Source organism: Ostrea edulis, chromosome 1, assembly GCF_947568905.1.
Source record: "Ostrea edulis chromosome 1, xbOstEdul1.1, whole genome shotgun sequence".
Classification (NCBI taxonomy): Eukaryota; Metazoa; Mollusca; class Bivalvia; order Ostreida; family Ostreidae; genus Ostrea; species Ostrea edulis.
The window spans coordinates 22,359,475-22,387,296 of record NC_079164.1 but is presented as its reverse complement, the minus strand read 5'-3'; the positions used below and the strand labels follow the sequence as shown (position 1 = coordinate 22,387,296).

The following is a 27,822-nucleotide window of genomic DNA, read 5'->3' as shown; positions in this document are numbered from 1 at the left end:
CCCCCCCCTAAAATTTTCAAATTGAAGGTAAATCGTTGTCTCTTGTTTAGAGAATTGTAAACCATAAAAGAAGCAATAATTTCTTCCACTCTCAGAGAGATGAATGACCAAAAATATTGTTTTATTGAATTAATTATATTAGGAGAACTTACATTTTTTCCAAAACCCCTTAAAATATGCGTCATTTTATTAATTTTACCTTATTAAAAATTATTTAAAAAAATGATAAATTATATATGACTACACAGGAGACATATTTCAAGCCATATAAAATTTGTAAAATCCAGGAGCTTCCGGGATCTTCGCCCCCTGGGCCCCCACCAGAGCGAAGCCCTGGACCCAGTGGGGGCTGGTGGCTTTGCGCATTCCGGAACAATTTTTACCGCTACGGGATTACGTTTTGTGTTTTATTCTTCGCGCACTTGTTTCCGTTTTAATCCCTCTCGCTATTCGAATTTAAGCAAAAAGTTCCAAAATAACTTTTTCAAGTTCTTATGATATTCAGACTATTGTAGAGGTGAGTTTACTAAAGAGAGTAGAAATAATTTGTCATTTTTATATGTTTCCAATACTGGAAGTGAAAGGCTTTACCAAGCATGAATATGGTATTGTAACCAACAGGCCTGAACCCGCGAATTTTTGTTTTTAGTTGAAGTTAGGCCTAACATGAACTTGTATTTTGTAGTCATTCATAGATAAACTTAACTCTGTAATTTTCTCATATGCTCTTGTACATACGATTACGAGCACAATGGCTCGGTTGTCGAATATTTTTTGGTGGTTTTGGGCTTTTGACGTCATGCACTAAACAGGTTGGGAACACTTCCCCCAAAACGCGAAATATCTTATCCCTCTCTAGCGAGAGTAAATATATCCTGTACAACCGAGAAAAACACCCGTGGAAAACATCTTGTGTTTCACGTGAAAAGAAGAAAAAGTGCTAAAATGTGTGATACGTCTGCAAATATATTATTAATCAAAACAAAAACACTCACGATGTGTATTGGATTTCAGACTGCTTCTCTCTTACGCAGCAACTTTGATATGAAATTTCTTCACTATGTTGTCAATTTCATAGAAACAATTTGCTTCATGTTGAGTGTGTGTCGCACTTATTCAGCGTTGCACGGGATTTGCTATTATTTTCAATCAAGACGCCAAAACACCTGTTTATGGTAATGTTTATTTCTCGCTAGAGAGGGATAATCGCGTTTTAGCGAGAATATCTCGCTATAGGGGAAGTGTTCCCAACCTGCTAAAGCAAGAGCATCTGATCTGAACATGGGCACACTAACATGGTACATACTTTTCGTAGGATGATAACATTTAGAAAGGTAATGAAGATAGATGTGATTGTCTTCTCTTACATCGGTTGCATGTACACAGAGCACATTTCAGAAGCATGTAAAGATATTGTGACTCGTATACTGTACAGTCTCTTGAACAGTTCCGGATTATGGCACAGGCACTTGTTTAAGGAGGGGGTGACTCATGTATGACACAAGTGCCTGTGGATCATGGCCAGTTCTGAATCACTTTGTAATTATCATTATATATATATATATGATCCAGAAATAGGTATAGAAAAATCTACACACACACAAGTAGTAGTATAAGGCCTTAAAATAAGTGTGTGTTTCGGGTAACACTGATGAAAAAATTAGGGTAGGTAGGGATTCTTTTTTTATTTATTTTTTTATATATGTATGAACACTGAAATATAGATAGAAAATCATGAGAATATTATTTTGTATTATATAATTTAACTCCAACATGTTTGAAAAACATTAGACAACTAAATTTTACAGAGTTTCATATCATTTTAATTTTTTCATTTTCTCTTCATTTTAGCTGTGTCACAAAATCTTTAAATTACAGAAATATCAGTGTCAGAATTAAATTATCCAAAAGATTTCCCATTCCATAGTTTCTCTGAAGATGACATGTTAGACAGATAGAAACATTTCAAAGAGTATTGTTTAAACAACAATTATTACAGTGACAAAATTATAAACACATCAAAAGTTTCTTTGTGTCTTACAATGCTAATTATCCATTTTTCCTCTGTGTGAACATTTTTTGCTCCATAGGAGCCTGGGTCAAGGTTATTGCACTATAACCTATTCAATGGAGGAAATTCGAACCTCTAATAAATATTTCTCTCCGACCTATGGTGTCTATTTATACATTTTATCATGTTTCAGGAAGCTTAAATACACGTGTCATTATCACAGAACACTAATTTATCCATGTTTTAAAAACTGTCTTATTTCACAGATTCATAAATATATATATCCATAGATATTTAACATAGGTAGTGTTCCTCGCATTAGAAGTAAAAGTAAAGGGTCTTTTGGATATAACTATAAAAAAAATGTGTTGTGAGTTTTCGTGATTTCTGACCCTCTTCACTATTATGTATGTAATATTCACTATTATTTATGTAAAAGGTACAGTATAGAAAACTTTCCCAATATGACTTATAAAGTTTTTACACACCTCCACAAATTTAAACTCCTGTTCACTAGCAACTCATTTGTCCATGTTCATTAGTGGTGATTATTTCTTTGGGATTATTTCTGTTTTATCTGCAGCACCCAGAAATATATCTTTTATCAGAGATCAGGGTTCGACATTTTCTTTTTTAAGCACTAGACCAGTCGGGCTACTTCAAATGATGCTTCATGCTAGCACACTTTTCATGAAGCACTAATGTGCATTGCAGTTCACACCCTCAAGTTATTTTAAGAAACGAAATTTATTTCTAAAATTATCCATAAGAAAAACAGATGGTTTATACCATCATTATATTCCCAAAATTGTAAAAAAAAAAAAAAAAAAAAAATTCAATATCTAGAAACAGGGATCCATATCATGAGAAGCTGTAATTATATTTATAGTACGTGTACAGATATACTGAGAGAGGGAGGGGGGTTAATTGTTTTGAGTAATGGACCAACTGATTCAGATTCTTTATTTCCATGAGCCCCAGGTTCATTGGATATCATATACATAAATACATTTATACAAACAAACAAAAATGGCATTAGGGAGAGTGAGTAGACAACAATGTTACAACGATGTATAATTTAGATTAAACAAATGATATACTGTAAAAATTTTCCAACATTGGACAGAGATGCCTGGAAGTCAAATGTTAGGTCTGCCATGCGTGCAGCAAACCAGTTACCTGGAAGGGAGCCCACTGCTGTGGAAGATGCACATAATCCTGCACGATAATCAAAATGCCGATGATGATGATGATGATTAATCAGTTCTTTAGTATTTTTAACACTGAGTAGTTTAATCAGTTTGTAAACACTGGGTTTTGTATAATAGAATTTCTTAACATTTTTTTCTCAAATCATCATATAGAGGGCATTTTAAAATAAATTGGAACTCCTCCTCTACATCACTTAATTCACAAACAGTACATAACCGTCGTTCTCTGACTATATTATTATGCCTTCCAACTTCAACATTCAGTTTATGCGATGAAGTTCTAAAATGAGTAATAAAAGATTTGTGCACAGAGTCAATGGGTTTAGTCAAGTAAAACTGTAAACAAAAGTTATCAATCAAATGCTGATATAAAAAACCTTTTGGTGAATTTGTAATGTTTTCTGAAATTGTTTGTTTGTAAACATCAATCATACATTGTTCAATTAACTTGTAAGTATTATTATTTACATTTGAGACATTCCAAAGATAAGATAAACCTAGATTTGCCAGTTCTCTTTGAATGTTTACAGTCCAACTATCATTACAGGAAATTCGTTCATCATAGCATGCTTTTAAGATACAGTTTATATTTGATTGTAGTAATTTAAGCCAATACTTGAATATTCTAAGTTTCATTTTGATTGCTAGAGGAACTCTACCAAGTTCGCAGTAAACTAAATTATTGCAGGTTTTACTGTTTACACCTAAAAGCTTTTTACAAAAGCCTATATGCACTTTCTCAACATCTCAAGCTTTATGAAAACCCCATATTTCTGAACTGTATAATAAAACCGTGTTGACATAGGTATAAAAAATGTAACATTGTGTTTCTGTATTAAAAGAATGTTTTTTCAAATTATTGGAAATTGATAATAATGCTTTTCTCCCTTGTTCTGCGGCACTCCTCAAGTTCAAGACATGACACTTTGTGACAGTTCAAGATGGCATTGTTTGACTACCATTATTACATATAAATGTATACCCGTTTTGCTGTATTCATATTGAAGATCAGCATTACCTGGTACTTCTTGGTTCTAAATACCAGACTGATTGTATTTTTCCCAGCCATGAAGTAGTTCCTGTTGTGTGTGTCAGTGATGGAGAAATCCAAGAAGGACATCTTGATAAAGAACCGGGTGGGGCTGGTGGAGAACATCAACATTGAAGATGGCCTGCTGACGGAGCTGCTGTCTCGACAGGTTCTCACGCAGAGGACAGTCAAAAGCATACAGGTGAGGCCAGTCAAAAGCATACAGGTGAGGCCAGTCAAAAGCATACAGGTGAGGCCAGTCAAAAGCATACAGGTGAGGCCAGTCAAAAGCATACAGGTGAGGCCAGTCAAAAGCATACAGGTGAGGTCAGTCAAAAGCATACAGGTGAAGACAGTCAAAAGCATACAGGTGAGGCCAGTCAAAAGCATACAGGTGAGGTCAGTCAAAAGCATACAGGTGAAGACAGTCAAAAGCATACAGGTGAAGACAGTCAAAAGCATACAGGTGGAACCTATTTGGGCTTAATTTCAACGATATTTTGAATTTTTAGTACAAATGTGATTATAATAACATTTTTAGCATTTTTGGAAATAAAGCACGGACATTAATCAAACTAATTTTTAGAGAAAATTTTACCAAAAACAGTAAAACACGGCTATATGGCAAACCTCCATGGCCAACAAAAAATACCAGGATAGTTTGTTATAACCAAAATTCATTAAATCCAATAATCATGAATTTAGCAGCAATTGATCAAGGTTCTTTTTACTACCGATAAAAAACGCCTTCCCGTTTTGACAAAGAATGAATATTTTCCTTTTCAAAGTTGATAGAAAACGTTTAAATTGTAGAAATACCCTATTCATATGATAGTATATGAATTTTTAACAAAAGTCCTTTATATGTAATATATATTCTGAGTTATTTTCTATTAGAATCAAAGTCTTACAATGTAAATAAGGATCAGAGATTAGTCATTTTTACATATGTATAGATTTCTTATAATCTGAGATGTGTCGCTCCTGAACCCTTTCCCCTGGGAGGTCATCCCTGATTCTCAAAAATTCTCCTTCAATATGAAATGGGTAGTAACATCTAAAAGCTGGATAAAACCCTGATTCATGACATCATATGTGTATTTATTATCAGCGCATTTTACTGAATTCCTGATGCCAAAATTACCAGATATACAGCATGTAAATGTATACATGTGCAAGTTTCGAATCAAGACTTATTTTAAGTTATATTACACCTAGCATGACACATGAGAAAGGAAATTGAAACATTTGGAAATTGAATTTGATGTACTTTTGAAATTTCTAGGCAAGAAAGACCACTTTTGACCAGACAGAGGAATTACTTGACAAAATTTCGCTTAAAAGTAATGGATTTGAAGCACTGAGTGAAGCTTTAATAGCAAATGGTCAAGAGGACATAGTGAATTTGTATCTAAAAGCAGCACAAGAGGATAACGAAACCGTGAAAAGTGAAGCGAAGATTGAGTCTGTCATATCTCAAGAATCTCAAACTCAAACAGTTGTTCAGGAACCTACACGTCCCCAATCCTCCCCTCCCCGTCTGCCGCCGCCAGGGATACTGCTGTCTCACCCCACCACCAAAGCAGTGCAGCTTTTCCAAGAATCAGATTGCTCCAGTGCCCGAGTCATAGCTCAGGCGCCACCAGAGGGTGTCCACACCTCTCAGTTAGTTCACCTTATACACCAACCACCAACCGATCATGTCTTCCATCCAATCGCAGACCAGAGTGTTCAGTCCATCCAAGCATCATCTTCTGCTCATGATTCCTCCATTATCTGTGTGTCCGGAAATCCCAGCCAAGCTTACGATTTCAGCAATGCAGTATTCTTAGATAGGATCAGTAAAAATGACAAAAGTTTTAAAGAAAACGAACCAAGACATAACATGAAGCACTATATAGATGACCCAAATTATCAGGTGCTGGAGGGATCCACTCCAAAAACAGTGTCAACACATATTCCACTTGTGTTTAACAATAATATTCACCCCATGCCAAAAGAGGTGGTCTATGTACCAAGTATTAAACCTGTCCCACTACAAAGGGAGGATACTCTAGGTAAAAAAAAACAAACTGTAAAATTTGTTCCATTTTAGTAGCGATAAGTTTATTTGACAGTTGATCATTTGATAGGGATGACAGCGATCTCATTGACAAATGAGCTGGAGAATGATTTCTTTTGTTTTTTAGATGCAATGACAAAACCTTTTGGAAACCATGAAGAGAATTGTGAGTCTCCAGGTAATCTGTTTATTTCAATCCTTACATTAAGTATGACGCGTGTAGGTCAACAACAATCTCAGTTCAATATTTTGTAGTGTTCTTAGTTTTTAACATATTAAACACGTTTTTAGCTAAAAGACAACGAAAAGAAGATAAAATTGAAATCACCGTTTTTGAATCAAACCAACAAAACCCAAATGACCCAGTGATGAACGCGGCTGCTGTCCAGCCTGTTAAACTTCAGGGTGAGCTGGATGACCCCGAGATAGAACTCACTGATGGACCTGTGACCGTGAGGGTAGATCATACAACGAGGCAATTCTATATCACAAATTATAAAAAGGTCAGTTAATACAGATATTTGTTGCCATCAATTGAGCTGCTATGTCCCCCATGAAAGATTTCCCTGAAACAAGTTTTATTTTACATCTCGATATGTTGTTTATGATTTAGAAACCATAAGACTGAATATTTTTATTTTCTTTTTAGATTTTTAAGAGTTTTGTGTGTCTTGTGGTTTCACAAACTATTTCTCATAAAGCATTTATTTACAATAAAATCAAATCAAAATTTTCTTGGTAGTGTGCAAAATAATTTTTATGTGACTGTATAAAGCCAGTTCTAAGATACCCTAACTTGGCAGAATGTTTAAGCAATTGAAAATCTTGACAAAATCAAGGCATATTTTATCAAAAGTTCAACTCATCATCATATCCTGATAATGTTATTCCCCAGTCTTTTCCACAGTGTCATCCATTCCATAGAGGAAATGTCGTGCTTTGTTTCCATTTTGTAAATGTACATAAAACTTAAGAATTACTTGTATCTCAATTTTAACAGGTGAATAATTCATTTGTGGAGATTCAAGCCATCTGTAGAGTGATCAATAACATGATTAGTCACCCGTCTGCTCAGCGAGTTTTTATAGACATGAGCAATAGTGCAGTTAATTATTTATGTGAAATTCATAGGTTAAAGCTCCTTTTAAGATTCAAGCAATTTAAAGATTTAGCACCGAAATATATTTGCATGAAATTTCTTAAACAATTTGACACAAATTCGCAAAAAGGTATTTTTAAGAAATTCAGATTCATGGTATTACCCTTAATTCTGATTGTCATAGTTTTGAGATACTGCTAAATTGAGAGTTCCATTACTCAGTGGAAGTAAGATCAAATTACATGCATGATTTTTATCCTTAGTCCTATGCAATGAGGAGACTGCCACGAGGAAAAGCACTGATCATTAATGTGAATGAGGTGGAGGGGAAACCCCCTAGAAGGGGGACGGACATCGATAGGGATAACCTGTATCACCTCCTGACACAACTTCACTTTGATGTCCAGGTCTTCAATGATAGTGATGGACTCACGGCCAAGGTGAGGGTCAGTCAGTTATATCAAATTGTATAACCTGGAGGTGATAGAAAGAGAAATTATCACGACAATATCTGGGATGGAGAAAGTATGTAAAAGATCAAAGGAAAGGGATATCATGATTTTTTTTTTTATGAAAGAGTGAATTACAGTTGGAATTGAAACAGAAGTTAACTGTTATGTTTTAAGGAGGAATAACACACCAATCCAATATGGATGGATAGTGGAGGATGCATGCCATAATATTTTCAGATTGTAAAGTTTCAAATTTACCTTATTTAGTTCAAAATTGTGGTTTTAGTTGAAAGCAATCTGGAAAAATAATTGAAACCCTGCTAGACTCAAACTCAAGAATTACTGATCAGTAGTCGATACTTTAACCAACTGAGCTACCTGGCTAGGCAATTATATTTAAAAGAAATAGACAAGTATTACTGATATTTATACTCAAAAGGAAGTCAGCCTTTATGATGATGTATTCCTTTTTAAGCTCATTTAAACAGAAGTACGAGAACTCACTGGTCACTGTTCGTTATCTTCACCTTTTCACTATACACAAGTTGGCATTTATATCATCTCTGCAATATTTTTGTTTATAGTGTCCCCACAACACTTTCCAAATAGCCTATATATATGCATTTGATAGCATTGGTGTGATTTTATTATCACCATTTATTTCATATCTATAGTAAATGAAACTTATTAGTATATAGCTATTGGAATGAATTTCCACAGTATCACCCAGTTATTGTTGCCATGGCAATAAAAAAACCTTTTTGAATATCCTTTTCAGAAAGTTCACAATCTAACCTTTCAGGAAATATATACTTTATTATAGGTAAATAAGACCAAATCTACAGAGAAAATACATTGATTATATGTTGCTAATTTACAAAAAACTGATTTCTCTACCATGTAAGGGGTTATGGCAAGCACACTCAAGTAGTGTAGATTTAAGTTTGTTTACATTTATAACCCTGGTATCTTGGTGGGGCCACAAATGGGGTTTAAAGTTTTACTTAGGAATATAAGTGTGTAGTTTTCTTTTTTTTTTTTTTTTTAAAGAATTCAAATCTTCTTGAGAACCATAAGGTCAATTTATCATGTAGTCGTCCTTATTATGTGTTGTAGTTCAACTTGTCCACACCATGACCTTGGGTCGGGATGAGGTCGAAAGAGAAACAGTTGACACACACACTCATGCACATGCGCACACATACACAACTCCCCACCCAAGGCTAGGGTGAAGCCATAATGAGGATGCTATGTAATTATGATGGCCATCTTGTTTAAAATTGTGGTGACAGGTTGCGTGTATATTCTTCGATGTCTCATGAATGTAATTTTTGTAGGATATAGCACAAAAATTAGAGATCTTTGCTGCTGATCCCGCTCATCGCCATGGAGATGCCTCATTTGTTTGTCTGCTCAGCCATGGGGAGGAGGGATTTATATTTGGTACAGATGGCCGCAAACTCCAACTAGACAGTGTCTTCAAGCTGTTTGACAATAGCAACTGTCCTACTCTGGTTGGCAAACCTAAGATCTTTGTAATCCAGGCATGCAGGGGAGGTATGATTTTCATTCTTTATACGTGATTTCTTACATGAAAAATCAAGATGGTCTCTCCTCCAAAATGCTAGGAAATTTCACTTTTAAGAACCCGCCTCTCATTTTTCCAAGACTAAAGGCATCTTGCTATTATGCATATACCTGTAATGTGAATACACTGTTAAGGTTCTGTGACACTAAATACTAATTGTATTTAGAATCATTGCAGATGGTGAACAGTCCCCCCCCCCTCCCCTCATCCTCACCCCTAAATACCATCATTTCCTGTTACACTGTAGATTGACACTTAGATAATTTCGTACATGTACATATTAATGGACAAATTGAATGTTTGCAAAATGATGTCTCATTGATAAATCTATGACCAGATCACAGAAGTAAAGTCTTGCAATATTGAGGTAATTTACAGAAAATTGGGTGGAAACATTGGTTAAATTGTTGAGCCGACCAGAGAAGGATATTTTCATAAGCCTATATATTCCACATTATAATTTACACAAAAAACAGTTTCAATACCTGTATTATTTATTCAGAATCGTTTATCTTATATGGAGGCTGACAATGAACTGTCATTTGTGATGTCACTATGTCTATTCCTGTTTTCATCCTCCATCAGCAATGTTCTTATCAGGTTATCAAGTTGAAAATGGCAAATACCATATATACTCTAAGTTGACCCACGTGTATAAGTTGAGGACCTGCTTTTTAGAGAAATTTTCAAGAATTTCACAATGACCCTCTTATAAGTCGGATTGAACTTTTTAAAATCATATTGCCCATCAACTCAATACCTGTTTTCTATCAAGATTTGTTTTTCTTTGTTTATAGTTTTTTAACATTGATTTTTAACATTATTGCCAATGACTACATGTTAAATACACTGAATGAGTACAATAATAATGTTACAGAAATTTTGCTTCATTTTTTGTCTCTTTGGCATGGTGTGATTGGACCTATAATTTTACCACATTAAACTGGATATCTGATATAGAAATTTAGTTACAAGATGCACACTGTCCATATTATTTAATGTTAGGGGGCACTTGCTGCCCAAGCCATCCCTTCAGTAAAGCGTGGTCAGATAATGGGATAAGGCCAAATAAAATTGAAATTATGGTTCTCAGGTCCACACGCATCCGTTTTGAGGTTGCCGCATTGCCAATTTTATCGATTTTTCAATAAAATAAAAAGTTGTTAATGTACTTACGTATCGGGGGGGGGGGGGGGGGGGGGGGGCATTCATTCGGAATTTCACATTTTGCAGTCAGAATTCTCTTGCATCTTTGCAACTTCTGAATCACAGCCACTTGGGTACATGAGTAAAGGTTATGTACAACTTCTTACCCCAATTCATAAGGTTCCGTAATAGCTTAAAGTGACTGAAAATTGTAAAACCGTCTGCACAAGTATGACAGCCATTTTAGACCAGTGCCAAAATACCCATATTGATTTCATTATTCTTAATCGTCAAGCACCAATGTTAATGTATTTTGATACAACTAGACATATCAAGAGCTGTGTATCTTTATAAGACTTGTTATTAGCATAATTTGTGTACTATATTGATTTATTATGTACCAAAATTAATTTTTAAGCCTCTAAATCATTTTGGGTCATTCATCATTTTTGGGTATTTAGTGCCATCGATCAAAATTGGCTGTCAATGTGAAAGTACAAACGGTTTTACAGTTTTTAGTCACTTGAAGTTGTAGCTATTACAGAACTCATTTTACGAATGGGGTAAGAAATTCAACGTAGAAATGATATCTAATGTTGCACAGTCTATGGAATTGCTTGTTGCAATGCACAAACATTCTGTTTAGTGGTTCAATGCCAGGACCCAGCTAAAATTCAGTTACAATAATTGACATTTTTCTGAAATCGTTTCTGCATATCTTCGGAATGAGCTTTGGTAGTAATGTAGAGTGTTTATGGGTAAATATTCTAGAATACAGAGTAGGAGTTTACATCATTTGGTTTATTGTTTTTCTCATTGACAAACTTGGTTACCCTATATATTTAGAGCTCTGCAGTCCCTAGTTCAGATGACCAGACCTTGAAGTGTGTTGTTGATGACCAAGATTATAAAGGAAAGTCTACTGTGTTTATGATTCAATCATAGAATTTTTACGTTTAAAGTTTTCCCCCTAACAAGTTTGGGATTTAAAAAAAATGCCTCCCTCATCTATTTTATTGCTAATAAAAATGAAAACTAAAAAGCCCCCCTCCCTCATCTATTTTTGACAAAATTGGCCTGAGAACCAGAGAATTAATTTTATGTGGCCTAATCAATTAATTACTTTAGCTCAATTATCTTATATAATAGAAATCCATCTTTATGTCTTTGACAGTGTCATAAACATACATTGTACTGCAGTGTGTGTTTGTTTAATGACACACTCCTGTATTGAAAATAATTATTATGGGTAAATGAAAGAAAGAAAGAAAATATCCACACGGAAAATGTTAATATGTAGTGAATTTTTAGTGTACTTGTTCTATACAATGATTATTGAAATACAGAATATCAATGTGTTTTACTAGTGGTAATCAGATTCGTTCTTAGTGAAATGTTCACTTAATTTTATAATGCTGTATGTTGACTTTAATCGACATGTAAACATGATGAATTAAAAACATCTTCACTAACTGCATTGCAGTGGTAACTAGTAGTAAGTTATTTTGTTATGTAAATTATCAATTGTGGTGATTTTTCACTGATTAAACCGATATTAATGTATTAAAATCACCATCAAATGTCACAATTCGAAAGTTGTGCAGCAAGAAAAAAATTTTGGTTGTTGTATGTGCATTTAAGACGGACATAGACTTCAGAGTCAAAATTTTACTCTCCAAAAAAAAAAAGACTAATATGCGATTCTGTACAGGAAACTCTGATGAATGAGTTTAGATCTGTACCAGTTTTAGTCTGTCCTTAGTATGATAAAATCGAAAGTAGGAAGCTGAGTCCCCTGTTCAGGCTTTGGATCAGTGTTGTGGGAAGCTGAGTTCAGGCTTTGGATCAGTGTTGTAGGAAGCTGAGTTCAGGCTTTGGATCAGTGTTGTAGGAAGCTGAGTTCAGGCTTTGGATCAGTGTTGTGGGAAGCTGAGTTCAGGCTTTGGATCAGTGTTGTAGGAAGCTGAGTTCAGGCTTTGGATCAGTGTTGTAGGAAGCTGAGTTCAGGCTTTGGATCAGTGTTGTAGGAAGCTGAGTCCCCTGTTCAGGCTTTGGATCAGTGTTGCGGTATGTCTAGATGTCTGATGATGAATGTTATAGAAAATTTACAATGTTTTAGGTGGAATCTGGTGCTGTCCAATCAGAGGATTTTGAACACATTTATGTGTAGTATATATCTTCAAGTTGGAGCATTCTGTTTAAGATTTTATTTGCATCTGAAGAGAATTAACCTTGACATTGATCCAGTGTATCAAGAAAGTTGCCGACAAGATTAGATTTATTTACATCATAGGTTAGATGTTTTGTGCTTTTCAATACAAAAGAAATTTACAACAAGTTGCCCTTCAGAATTTGATTTATTTGATACTCAGAGCAATAAACATACAATGAAATGCATTGTAATCATTTTTTTCAATGTTGTGTTTTCAGTGTTGAATTACAATCAACATGGGTTTCCCTTTCCTTTAATATGACTTCATTTAACGATGAATAAATCTAAAAGTAGCCATCACACCATTTCTGTTCAGTTCTTTTCTGCTGTAATTGATAAATTTTAGCAATATAGTCTCTTTTCCTTTGAATTTGACAAGACCCTGTTTTTAACTGCCTAATAATTTCACCAAATGCAAGATGAAACATTAAATTAAATTCTGTTTTTAACTTGAGGACTCTTGCACAAACTGTAAGAGGTAGAATGTATGAAACCAGCAGCTTTTATTTCTCTTGAAAAACTTAAATAAACTTAGCAACTTAGGAATACTGCTTCTTTTAAAATAAAGCTATTTTTATTTATTCTGGATTGTGACAAAACAATGATATGGTTTCAGCCTGTACAGTTGGTTGACTAGTTTTGTTTCAGCCTGTATAGTTGGTTGACTAGTTTTGTTTCAGCCTGTACAGTTGGTTGACTAGTTTTGTTGACTTTGATGTACTGTTTTCTAGATATTGATAACATATACACTGTGCTTGATAATAAAAATTTTAAATCATTTTGGAAATTTTGAAAATTTCTTCTCAGAGTTGAAACAATTCTTGATGTTTTATTTTAAGAAGTCCAACACAGCACCATATCATCTTATTGGTTTCATTGTAAAAATGGGAAGTCAAAATTAGTGTTGGATGGTGTAGAGTTGAGATACGTATAAATTAGTGTTGGATGGTGTAGAGCTGAGATACGTGTGTAACTTATTGATGATAGTGTTGGATGGTGTAGAGTTGAGATATGTGTATAACTTATTGATGTTGGATGGTGTAGAGTTGAGATATGTGTATAACTTATTGATGTTGGATGGTGTAGAGTTGAGATATGTGTATAACTTATTGATGTTGGATGGTGTAGAGTTGAGGTACGTGTGTAACTTGTTGATGATTGTTAGAGTCTGGATATAAGTTATTAAGGATGTTTATTATTTTAAATATAACTAACTGAGGATTGTTATTGCTGACCATGGTAGCTTAATGGTGGAGCATTCGCTTTGTAACAAGGAGGTCGTGAGTTCAAGCCCCATTAAACCTAAGACAAACATAGGTAGTGATTGCTTCTTTGCCAATAGCTCGGCATTTACAAGTGAGAATCACAAGTCTTTAGGATATGACCATAAAAACAGGTCCCATGACGTGACAAGCATTGCCACATTAAAGAACTCTCACTGCTACAGCCCTGAGCGATAAGCATAGGTCTAAAGTGGAAATTCACCTACAGCTTGTGACGTCTCAGTACGAGTTAAAGATTCTTGATTGGACGTAAAACAAACAAATTAGTCTAAGTGTCTAACTTACTGAGGATTGCTATATGTATAAATATAGAATATTGAGACATTAGTCTAGATGTGACTTATTATCACCTAGTAATGGGTCCATTCATGTGTGGGTGAGTGTATGTGTGTGTGTAACATTGAGCTTGTAGACACTCTAAAGGCCGTATTGTTTTGGTTCCATTGATTTCATACTTCGCATGTAGCTTTTTTTATCAAGGGAAGAACCCTGTTGATTTTTGTTTTAAGGTCAAGGTCACTGTGACTTCATTAAAAAAAAGCTTGTAGACACTCATTGCTACTGCACCTAGGGGAAATATCCTGCCTTACGGAGTTCTTATTGAAGATTGTTAGAATCTATATATGATGTATTGTATGGAGCGCCAAATTAACATAAACTCAATTAATAGAAGATATCTTCAATTATTTGAAGACATCATCAATTCAATTATTGCTTTCTTTAATTGAATTAATGCACACTTTAAATCAATTATTGCTCTCATCAAATGAATTAATGCACGCATCAATTCAATTATTGTTCTCATCAATTGATCTCATGCGCGCATTATTAGCTCTTCTGAGCCAAAGGCTCAAAGAGCTAATGCTATGGCCATTTGTGCGGTGTGCGTAAACTTTTTAGAAAAAGGGCTATAACTCAAGAACCCCTTGGCCAATTTTTTTCAAATTTGTTACAGGGTAGCATTGGCCCAAGGGCTTTCATACATACTAAATAGAGGGATGTGACCCTTTAACAAGGGGAGATAATCAGGAAAATACAAACAAAAGTAGTGGTTGCTAAAAAATCTTCTTCTCAAGAACCACAGGGCAGATTATCACCAAACTTACACATAAGGATGAGGATATGTTGTAGATTAAAAATTGTTCAAGACATTACCCTGGGGCAAAGGTCGTGGTCTCAAGGTCACTTCAAAGTTGACCTAAATTTAAAAAAAATTTAAATTCCTTAAATCTTAGATATTTTAGTCATTATAAGGACTAGGATCATCAAATTTTGACAGTTGATGCATCTTAGGACCTTGTGTCAAGTTGTCTCAAAAGTAGGTCATGGTGACCTACTTTTTGAATTTTGCAGGTATTTATTTTAAAATTAATTTTGATGCATATCTTGGACACTTTGAAGCCTATGATCATCAAAACTTGTCAGTTGGTGGATCATGGGACTTTGAAATGCGTCAACTGAAAAATAGGTCACCGTGACCTACTTTCTGAATTTTATGGCTTATCATTTAAAGATATATTTTAAGTTGTTATTTCAAATACCGAGAGGTTTAGAATCATCAAATCTTGTAAGTTGATGCATCTTGAGGCTTTGAAACATATTTATAAAAAAAGTAGGTCACAGTGACCTACTTTTTGAATTTTGCAGATATTCAAATTTCACATTTTCAATTTTAGATGCATATTTTGGGCACTGTAAAACCTAGGATCATCAAACTTTGTCAGTTGATGCGTCTTCAGTCTTCGGTTTGTGTCGACCAAAAAGTAGGTCACCGTGACCTACTTTTGGTATTTGACAGCTAAATTACTATATTTCAGACACTATTTGACCTACAATCATCAAACTTTGTCAGTTGATGCATCTTGAGTCTTCGGAGTGTATCGACCAAAAAGTAGGTCACTGTGACCTACTTTTGGCATTTGACAGTTATATTTATATATTTCAGTCACTAATTGACCTAAAATCATCAAACTTTGACAGTCGATGCATCTTGAGTCAACGAAGTGTGTCGACCAAAAAGTAGGTCACCTTGACCTACTTTTGGAATTTGACGGCTATATTCATATATTTCAAATACTATTTGACCTACAGTCATCAAACTTTGTCAGTTGATGGGTCTTGCATGTTCGAAGGGTTTCGACCAAAAGTAGGTCAACTTGACCTACTTTTGGAATTGGACACCTATATTTATATATTTCAGATACTATTTGACCTACAGTCATCAAACTTTGTCAGTTGATGCGTCTTGCATGTTCAAAGGGTGTTGACCAAAAAGTAGGTCACCTTGACCTACTTTTGGAATTGGACGGCTATATTTATATAATTCAGATACTATTTGACCTACAGTCATCAAACTTTGTCAGTTGTTGGGTCTTGCATGTTTGAAGGGTGTTGACGAAAAAGTAGGTCACCTTGACCTACTTTTGGAATTTGACGGCTAGATTTATATATTTCAGATACTATTTGACCTTTGATGGGTCTTGCATGTTCGGAGTTCGCTGACCAAAAAGTAGGTCACCATGACCTACGATTGGAATTTGACAGCTATATTTCAATATTGAGATACTAATTGGCTTAAAATCATCAAACTTTGTCAGTTGATATTTCTTGGGTTCTCAAAATGTGCAAACCAAAAAGTAGGTCACATTGACCTACTTTTTTTGAATTCTTAGGATTTAACTAAAGATTTAGAATACTAAAAGGCTAAAAATAGAAATGGTGGGGTTGTACAATTTATCAGAAGAGCGATTCTAGGCCCTTGGGCCTCTTGTATCAATTATTGCTCTCTTCAATTGAATTGTAGCATGCATCAATTCAATTGTTGATATCATTAATTCATTTGAAGAGATAATTAATTCAATTAAAGCGTGCATCAATTCAGCTTAAGAATTAATGCTATCATCAATTAGATTAATGCGCGCAATAATTCAAAATTGAAGATATCATTAATTATTTGAAGAGATCTTTGATTAAATTGTTGCGCGCATCAAATGAATTGATGATATCTTCAAATAATTGAAGATATCTTCAATTATTTGAGTTTATATTAATTTGGCGCTCCATAGTATTGAGGATTGTTATTAGTTTAGATATAACTTATTGAGGATTGTTATTAGTTTAGATATAACTTATTGAGGATTGTTATTTGTCAAGATATAACTTATTGAGGATTGTTATCTGTCTAGATATAACTTATTGAGATTGTTATTAGAGTAGGTATAACTTATTGAGGATTGTTATTAGTTTAGATATAACTTATTGAGGATTGTTATTAGTCTAGGTATAACTTATTGAGGATTGTGATTAGTCTAGATATAACTTATTGAGATTGTTATTAGTTTAGATATAACTTATTGAGGATTGTTATTAGTTTAGATATAACTTATTGAGGATTGTTATTAGTCTAGGTATAACTTATTGAGGATTGTTATTAGTTTAGATATAACTTATTGAGGATTGTTATTAGTTTAGATATAACTTATTGAGGATTGTTATTAGTCTAGGTATAACTTATTGAGGATTGTTATTAGTTTAGATATGACTTATTGAGGATTGTTATTAGTCTAGGTATAACTTATTGAGGATTGTTATTAGTCTAGGTATAACTTATTGAGGATTGTTATTAGTCTAGGTATAACTTATTGAGGATTGTTATTAGTCTATATATAACTTATTGAGGATTGTTATTAGTCTAGGTATAACTTATTGAGGATTGTTATTAGTCTAGGTATAACTTATTAAGGATTATTAGTCTAGGTATAACTTATTGAGATTGTTATTAGTTTAGGTATAACTTATTGAGGATTGTTATTAGTTTAGATATAACTTATTGAGATTGTTATTAGAGTAGGTATAACTTATTGAGGATTGTGATTAGTCTAGATATAACTTATTGAGATTGTTATTAGTTTAGATATAACTTATTGAGATTGTTATTAGTCTAGGTATAACTTATTGAGGATTGTTATTAGTCTAGATATAACTTATTGAGATTGTTATTAGTCTAGGTATAACTTATTGAGGATTGTGATTAGTCTAGATATAACTTATTGAGATTGTTATTAGTTTAGATATAACTTATTGAGGATTGTTATTAGTTATTGTATAACTTATTGAGATTGTTATTAGTCTAGATATAACTTATTGAGATTGTTATTAGAGTAGGTATAACTTATTGAGGATTGTTATTAGTTTAGATATAACTTATTGAGGATTGTTATTAGTCTAGATATAACTTATTGAGGATTGTTATTAGTCTAGGTATGACTTATTGAGGATTGTTATTAGTTTAGATATAACTTATTGAGATTGTTATTAATCTAGATATAACTTATTGAGGATTGTGATTAGTCTAGATATAACTTATTGAGGATTGTGATTAGTCTAGATATAACTTATTCAGGATTGTTATTAGTTTAGATATAACTTATTGAGGATTGTTATTAGTCTAGGTATAACTTATTGAGGATTGTTATTAGTCTAGATATAACTTATTGAGGATTGTGATTAGTCTAGGTATAGCTTATTGAGGATTGTTATTAGTCTAAATATAACTTAATGAGGATTGTTATTAGTTTAGATATAACTTATTGAGATTGTTATTAGTCTAGATATAACTTATTGAGGATTGTTATTAGTTTAGATATAACTTATTGAGGATTGTTATTAGTCTAGGTATGACTTATTGAGGATTGTTATTAGTTTAGATATAACTTATTGAGGATTGTTATTAGTCTAAGTATAACTTATTGAGATTGTTATTAGTCTAGGTATAACTTATTGAGGATTGTTATTAGTTTAGATATAACTTATTGAGGATTGTTATTAGTCTAGGTATAACTTATTGAGGATTGTTATTAGTTTAGGTATAACTTATTGAGGATTGTTATTAGTCTATATATAACTTATTGAGGATTGTTATTAGTCTTGGTATAACTTATTGAGGATTGTTATTAGTCTAAATATAACTTATTGAGGATTGTTATTAGTCAAAATATAACTTATTGAGGATTGTTATTAGTCTAAATATAACTTATTGAGGATTGTTATTATTATAGGTTATTGACTTTGTATGAGAAAATAAGATGACCGAGTTTTTTGGCGTGTAGACGGATCGAGCTTGCGAGGTCCGCCCAAGACAAAAAATGAGATTGTCATATTTTCCCATACAAAGTCTATAGCCTTTTTATTATATACTTTCAATTTCATTTAGAAACTAACAATAATTTTATTTTAACAATTTCTTTATTGGTATAACTGAGTAAAAGATGAAAAACACGAAAAATTTGAAAATTAATGGCGTAGTGTATTGATTGTGATGTATTGTTTGCGGGCTGGAATGTTTCCGGGCATATATCGTGTGATATATGCCTGCAAACTTTTAAAGAAAAAAGAAGAGATGAAATTGAAAGTATATAATAATTCAAGATATAACTTATTGAGGATTGTTAAGATTTATATATGATGTATTGAAGATTCTTAGTCTAGATAGAACTTATTGAGGATTGTTTATATTAGTTTAGATATAATGTATTGAGGATGACTAATCATCAGGAATTATTGAGGAATAGTTGATGTACCAGGGATGCGAGTACTTAAAAGTACCCAGTAAACTCCCATTTTTCAAACAAACATAAGAACTTGTGAAACCAGTGTATTATATGATATATGATCCTGATTTTCTCTTCATCTTGTTAATGACTGCTGATGTAGTGTAATCTGAGACTCGGTGGATCACCGGGTAGTGACAGGCATGGTGCTGTAGTGTGAGCAGCAGATCGTTGTCTAGTCACGTAGTTGTCACGTAATAGTCGGGACCCTTACTTGCTTCTCACAGAACAGCAGCTGTGAAATCTGGTGTCAGTCTACTAAGAATCAATATCATGGCTAGTATCTATTAGGGTTGTTTAACTAGAAATGTAAGAGGAGATATATACATTAGAGTATTTAAAGAAATGGAGAGGCGTCTCAGAATTATTATATAAGAAAAGCGGGACATGGGGACAAACATCTGATGCTGTACAGGGCATTATTATTCTATACTTAGATAACAACACAGGCCTATAGTAATAGAGGGGTATAGTAATATTAAAACAGTAAAATGCTTTCTTTGTTGTTTTACTGGGTGTTGAAGGTACTATATATACATGTATTTTACTTGAAAGACAATTTCATTCACTGTAAAAGCATTGTTCATATAGGAAATCATCTACCAATAATAAATTAGAACACACCACGAAATATATCATATTCATACATGTATGTATTTGTTGTGGTACTCAGTTTTCCCACATGTTGACATTTTAATGTTTTCATCTTAAAGTTTAATATTGAAAGCTGTGAGATCTCCAGTGCTTGTTTGATATGAATTTGATTATATGTTTAGGATTTATGTAGATTAATAAACTACTTACAGGTGCCCTAGATAGCGGTGTTCCATTTACTGATGAACACGATGGATCCAGTGCTGCATTTAAACAGCTACCAACTCAATCAGACATGATTATTTGTTTCCCAACACAAGCAGGTGAGAGCACATCGGTGCCAGATTACAGAATTCCAGACATGCAATACATCATAAGAAAAATATTATTATTACTTGTTTAGACTTTAAAAAGCTTAAGGTTTTCCATTGGTAAAGTTTATTGAATTATCTAACAGTCCATAACATGGTTTTATTCTTTGCTAACCTGAGTGAACAGTTTGCTGGGTTTTTTTTATCTCAAGTTCAACATACATATAGTTAACATAAGTAATGATGACAAGGGTATTATAATTTTCTCAAAAATGACTGCAGGTTGTGTCACAAATTTAGGTGGATACTGTCTTCATAGTTTGCTTCAAAATGCAAAATTTCAACATGGTTACAGCAATTTCTGAATAAAAGAGACATTTTCTACTTCATCTCTAGGACAGCTATATTCAAACTCATAAAAGATGAAAAAATGTTCCTTAAGCAGTACCAAAGGAGTGATGGGTACAGTAAAACACAGTTATAGCGAACCTCCAGAGCCTGTGAAAAACAGTTCATTATAGTCAAACTTCGTTATATCCAATAAAAGTTTGTTAATTTCCTCTCATAAGAGAATGAATATCACTTCGCAAGAAGCATGAATTCATTATAAGCATGTTTGTTATAAGTGTGTTTTACTGTAGATTTCTGTTACACTTCCACTGTGATAAAGTGTAAGTTGTTCAGGTAGATATTGTAATCTACGGGTTTTACAATTGATCTACATCTGCTGTGCATTAACAATTGAACATTTTTAACTTCTTGATAGCTACCATTCAAATTCTTTTCAAATTTGTTATGAAGCATCTTTTCAACAAGGGGGACATAAATTGTAAATTTCAGGGCCAAACTTGGTATATATAGTGTGTATGTGTAAAACATTTAATAATATCATATTTAATGCTATTGATACTAAATTGAAACTAAATAGATATTTAAAAGGAGTTGGTAGTCCATTACCAAAATTGTAAATTTCATGATCCTAGGGGGTAAGAGTTTGGGTTCCAGTGTGTTGACAAAATTATTATAATGATTATTGTCTTTATTGTTTGAAAGACTTCTTTCTTTAAGTTTGCTAATACAGTTTAAAACTAAATGCATATTTAGGAACAGCAGAAAATGTAATGTATCAATATATCAAAATTGTGAATTTTGCAACCCCAGGGTTTTGACTCTAGGACGGGTCCAAATTATTCATATAGTGTTATTGTTACATATATAATATATTATGTTTAGCCTTTCATCAGCATAGGCACTTTCGGGGGCATTTAAGTGTTAGAACACATATTGTTTTGTACTGTTGCTGAATATTAGAATTTGGTTTAAATATTCAGAACATAACGTTTTTTCTAAATTTCATAGCTCTTGAGATTATTGATACTTTTGATACTCAGGTGACCTATAAGACATGTGGGCCTCTTGTTTGTTACACATCTATAGATCAACTTGTACATTTTCTCATTCATCTTTTCATTGTTAGGGTACTATGCTTGGAGGAATCGTGAGCGTGGGAGTTGGTACATCGAAGCCCTTGTACAAATTTTCATGAAATATGCTAAGAGTGAGGACATTTGTACAATGCTGCACAGGGTAAGTTTTCTTTAATGCCCTTATTTAATTTATGAAGTTGAGGAAAATTTGGTTCTGTCAGCACCTGTGGAGGAAAACATAATTTTTTTTTTTTAAAATGATGTATAATAATAATAATAATAGCCTTTATTTATCCAGGATAACACAAATTAGCATATAGCTAGTTTCCATTGTGGTCCTGTATTAAAACATATACACAAACATAAAATTAACATCTAAAATTAGTATCTAAATATGAATACCATATCAAAGGAAAGGGGGGGGGGGAACATAGCATAAGACACATCTAATTAGTGATAAAATTATTACCTAAATATGAATACATGACATAAAAGGAAAGAAGAAAAAATAGCATAAGACACACGCACACACAGTGCCATATCACAACTACATTTGACACACCTGAACAAAAAAGAGGAAAGCACGATGTTTAGGTGCTACTTCTATGAAAATATTCCATCAAATACACAGTTTTAAAAATGCCAACCGAACCAGAGTTTCAAACATTTTGAGACAGTTTGTTCCAAAGGAATGCAGAAGAGTAGCTGTATGAACGTCTATGATTTTCAAATTTAGCTCTTGGTAAATATAATAAATTAGACATATAATCATTCAACCTGGTTTGGTGGCAACTCACATCTCTTGTATATTTAAACATGTTTAGGTAATTTGGCATTAGATTGTTTAAAACTTTGAACAGAAAGACAACCTTTCTAAACATAAAATAATCCTTAATTGGCATCCAATTTAATGTATCTGTATCTGAGAACATGTGATCCGGTTACATCGGGGTACATCATACTTTTATATGCTTCAGCAGTTTTGTTCTCTAGGCTCTACAGATTTCATTATTCCCTGCTCTGCTGGATTTTCAGGTGAACCTCTTAGTGTCCAGGAAGATATCCCGGTGTCCACAGATTGAAATGGATTCAATGTCTCAGATGTCCGAATATAAAAGCACTCTACGCATGCCACATCTCTTCTTCTATCCTGGGATTGGCTGCGGATAATTTGAAGGCCAGAGAGCTTATCTTGTTGATTTTGTTTTCTTTGCATACTATCCACTCTCGAGATATGATAAAAAAAAATTAATTTCAGTATCTTATTAGATGGGAGAAAAATTTCAATTAAAACATGAATATATTACAAGTAATTTGAAAGGAGGCAGCCTTGATTGGGGTTTGGGATACATATTTTACAAAGGTGTTATTAAAGAATGAAACTTTGGCTTTAGAGTCATTTGGATAATGGGCCCTCAGATTTTTCCTTCCTGTTTTCAACTGTTTTGATAGCAGTGAAAGTAAAGGAAGTAAATTTAATTAATGGTTTTATTTGTCAGTCAGAATGAGGTTGGAGAAAAGTTTTTTAAAGATGGTTATGTGATAGAAATCATTCCAGGCTGTATTGTATTGCCAAAATAACACCCATTAGTACAACTGTGTTGTGTTGGGTTTGAGAAATCCGTTCTATTTACTGTTGATTCACAATCGAGAGCAGAGTTATATTTTTATGTGTCACAATGTTATGTTTTTTACATGTTTTATGTGAACTGTAATACAGTAAAACACAGTTATAAAGAAACTCCAGTTCCAGTAAAAAACAGTTCGTTATAACCAAACTTCATTATACAGCAAAACACAGTTATAGACAAACTCCAGTTCCAGTGAAAAACAGTTCGTTATAACCATAGAATGTTTTGGTATTTTCCTTTCATAAGGAAATAACTACCACTTTGCAGTAAACATGAATTCATTATAGCATGAATTCATTATAAGTGTGTTTTACTGTACTGTAAGGTAATAACATAAAGATGTTTTAAAATCTGATTCTATTATGTTTGACATTTAAATAAATACTAAAATGTACTGTCACTTCCCACTAATCTGAAGGAATATCTTGGTGGGCAAAACCTTCAGATGGGCAGTTTTTAAAAGCTCTGTACATGTATGTTATGTGTAGTAAGAGTTGTATTAATTGTATTTTTTTTTTTAACTCATCCACAAAATTGTGTTCCTGGTTGTCACAAATATGTAATGTTTGTGTTTTGCTTCAAGTTATTTTTGGTTTAGTGTAGAGTCTAATGTATCTATTCAAGACATGATTTTTATCAGACATTTTTGTTTTGTTTTTGAATGTTTCCAAGGAAGATTTGATATACAACTTCCAGTGGAATATATAGTCAACCATATTGATTACACACTGTAGGTATTTTTTATGTGCTAAGTACTTTGTAAATATCAATGATGTGGCTTTTTCATACAGCAGGATTTAGTTTCTCGTGGAGAAAAAAGATGATCAATTACACTGTCCAGTGAGTATAATAACATTACAAAGGTAGAACATTAGCCAATATTACCAAATGCCCTGTCAAGAGTTATATCCCTTTAATGATCTGCAGTAAATTTAACCGCTTGGTAAAATAATGGTCTTTTTAACTTCATTAAGCTTGACATACTGAATGTCTGTGAGTTTTGTATGAAAAAAATCAGCAAAATTTTATAAGTTGTTGAGATTTCTTGTGAAGAAGAATAGATCTAAATGAGTAGGGAGTTTGTTATAATTGTTTATTATGCCAAATTAGATTGATATAACTTACATAGTTGCAAGAAATCAATAATGCATGTAATTTATGATTGCTGGAAGAATGTCTTTTTATTAGTTTAAATTATATACCTACTTGTATGTGAATGTCAAGTTCATTGGCTCTTTGAAACAGTAACCACTAACTAAAGAATTGAGGAGGGGAGGGGATGAAGTTGCAATTGTTGATGTTGTAAAAATGAGGGGAGGAGGAGGGAGCAATGAACTTGCCATTGTTGATATTGCCATTCACTATAGACCCTAGGTATTGTGTTATACTGAATGTAAATTAATTACCAAAAAAGACAATGTGGATTTCAACTACTGTGGCACTTGAAATCCCACCTGTAGTTATTGCCTTTGGGAAAATAGTCTTGAAACTGTTATTTTCAGATGAAAAAGATAATTTGCTTGTAGAAACCAAATGAAAATATCAGATAAAGAGAATCTAAATGAAGGTAACAAATACTACTAGTGGATTGTAATGCCAGTTTACCTTATGATATAGTGTCAAAATCAAATATTGTTTAGCAGAAAAATTATAGCCCAAATCCTTTCTAGGCAAGTCAAAACTACACTAACTAAAGTATTATAGTAGCAAGATAGCTCTGAGTAAATTTAACAAGGGGCTAAATTGATTTTTCAGTGTATAAGAGCAAAAAACAAAATTTCCAGTCCACGGTATGCATATCCACATACATATCCACATACATGTAAGTTCCAGTCCACGGTATGCATATCCACATACATGTAAGTTCCAGTCCACGGTATGCATATCCACATACATGTAAGTTCCAGTCCACGGTATGCATATCCACATACATGTAAGTTCCAGTCCACGGTATGCATATCCACATACATGTAAGTTCCAGTCCACGGTATGCATATCCACATACATGTAAGTCAAATGTATATACATGTACCTCTGTGTGGCTATCAAAACTAGTTCATATGATATACTGCCATGTATGGATTTTATATAGGATCTCCCATGGTTGGTGGCTTGATAAGATTTATATTCAACGAGTCTTGGCGAGGGGATAAAAAACATATGAGTTGAATATAAATCAAATCAAACCAGTTTACCACAAACCATGGGAGATTCTTTTTATCACATGTTAACCCCCCTCCCCCATTGGCCCGATTGTTCATTTATGTTACTGTATTGTTTGGGAATTTTACTTCCTGACACTTTGTAAACAAACTGCGTAAAATTGACGTTTGTGACATCGCAAATGGCGTAGGGAAACATGATGTAATAATCAAAATTTATGTAATAACTGATATCCACTGAATAAAGGAGTAAACATGTTATTATATAAATATTGCATTTAGTTGAGGGTAACATTGAAAATTTTCACCCCAAGAAAACCATTGTCAACCGAGGCGTAGCCAAGGTTGACAATGGTTTCTCGAGGGGTGAAAATTTTCAATGTTACCTTCAACTACATGCAAAATTTGTTTTATTATACTGAATGTTATATAAACAACAAAGCAGAAAAACGTAAGTCTGTTGACATTTGATCAATCACGGTCATGCGATATTTCGTATATCTATGCAGGTATTCGTGTTTATTACAAACGCTCAAACGACGTCGTCTAACAATCTACGGCGAACCGTACGCGCATGAATTTGACGCATGTGATAATTTTTTATAATATCACCCGTTGTCAAGTACTGTTACCCGTTGCTAGATACTATCACCATACTATCGCGTGCTTTCTGTTCTCAGAGGGTAACAATATGTTTTTTCAAATGATTCTCGACCAATCAGATTCGAGTATTTTACATGAAAGTATAATAAAAACATATATATTATTACTAAAGTAACTTGATCCGAAGAGTCGAATCACGTCTCATTGAAAGACGCGGATCGTCAGATCATGCACACAAGACGTCGAGTTTGATCTGTTGATCCAAGCCTGTCAACGAGACGTGATCCAACTCTTAGGATCAAGTTACTGTAGTAATGATAAATTTATTATATACCCCCTTATGTATTTTGAGATCCACATTTATTAAATAATAAATCAAAAGCACAATTTAATACAGTGAAATTATATTTTGTGTTCGCAGCACTGTATGTGACGCGGTCAATATTTTCTACAAAAAAAAAACGTTGCATTGATGCATTTCAATGTCATCAGTTTCAGAGAATACTAATACAGAATCAGAAAACCAGTGTGGTGATCCGGAAAATCGGATCACACTCTGTGAAATCAACAGTATCAAAAAACAAAACATTGATGGGTATATAATAAATGTATTTATAATATTTCATGGACAAAGTGCTGCTGGTCAATGTTACAAAATTGACCTAGATTATTTAATGGTTTTTGTTGGTCAATTCAAACTGCAACTTGCACAGAATTTCACTGATTTTCGTAGTTAACAATGGTGAGGTCATGGTAGCTCATCAGTTACTTTGTTTTCATATTCACCAAATTAAAGTATGATAAAGTAACACCCATATATACTTGGCCCTACTTCATTTTGGGTATCCTCATATAGTAATGAATCTTTGATTACCGGTCTCTTCTGGATGGTTTTGCAATCCCAAATTTGTGCAACCACCACATTTACATTTTGTACTAATTTGGATGTTTTCCAACCATGTGAATTTTGGATATAAACATCCAGGTGGGTCCTGCTTTCCTATATTTTAGTTCCTAGATTAGGTGATGCTGTGTAGACACGTTACATTAATTTTCTTTTTTTGAATTTTTTTGTTTTAAAACTTTTTTTTCACCAATTGTGTTCAGTGATTACCTTCACTTGAATATACCATTTAGATGTTTTAAGTCACATCGGTCAACTTTCCGTCCAACTTTTTTTTGTAAGCTCATGGAAACTCTTAGAAAAGATTATTGTTCAATTTTCAAGTTTTGACTCATCTTTTCATATGCATTTGACTTTGAACTAAATTTTCATACTCTGAGCTGTGACTTGTGGTTTTTTTTTTCACTTTCATGCCAAACTTGTAGCAATGTACAATAAAAAAAAATGTATTGAAATGAAATCTGTATTAAATATGCTACTCTACATC

General features: G+C 33.3%; 1 protein-coding gene across 1 annotated transcript; it reads left to right on the top strand.

Annotated features, from left to right (window-relative positions):
* The first annotated feature begins 409 nt into the window (after positions 1–409).
* Positions 410–27,822, top strand: LOC125663707 (uncharacterized). The gene is made up of 10 exons (XM_048896033.2): positions 410–517; positions 4,288–4,454; positions 5,538–6,309; positions 6,442–6,492; positions 6,606–6,817; positions 7,677–7,853; positions 9,203–9,422; positions 20,510–20,620; positions 22,086–22,195; positions 23,071–27,822. Exons 2-10 carry the CDS (start codon positions 4,320–4,322, stop codon positions 23,203–23,205), a joined length of 1,923 nt encoding a protein of 640 aa, XP_048751990.2. The 5' UTR covers positions 410–517; positions 4,288–4,319; the 3' UTR covers positions 23,206–27,822.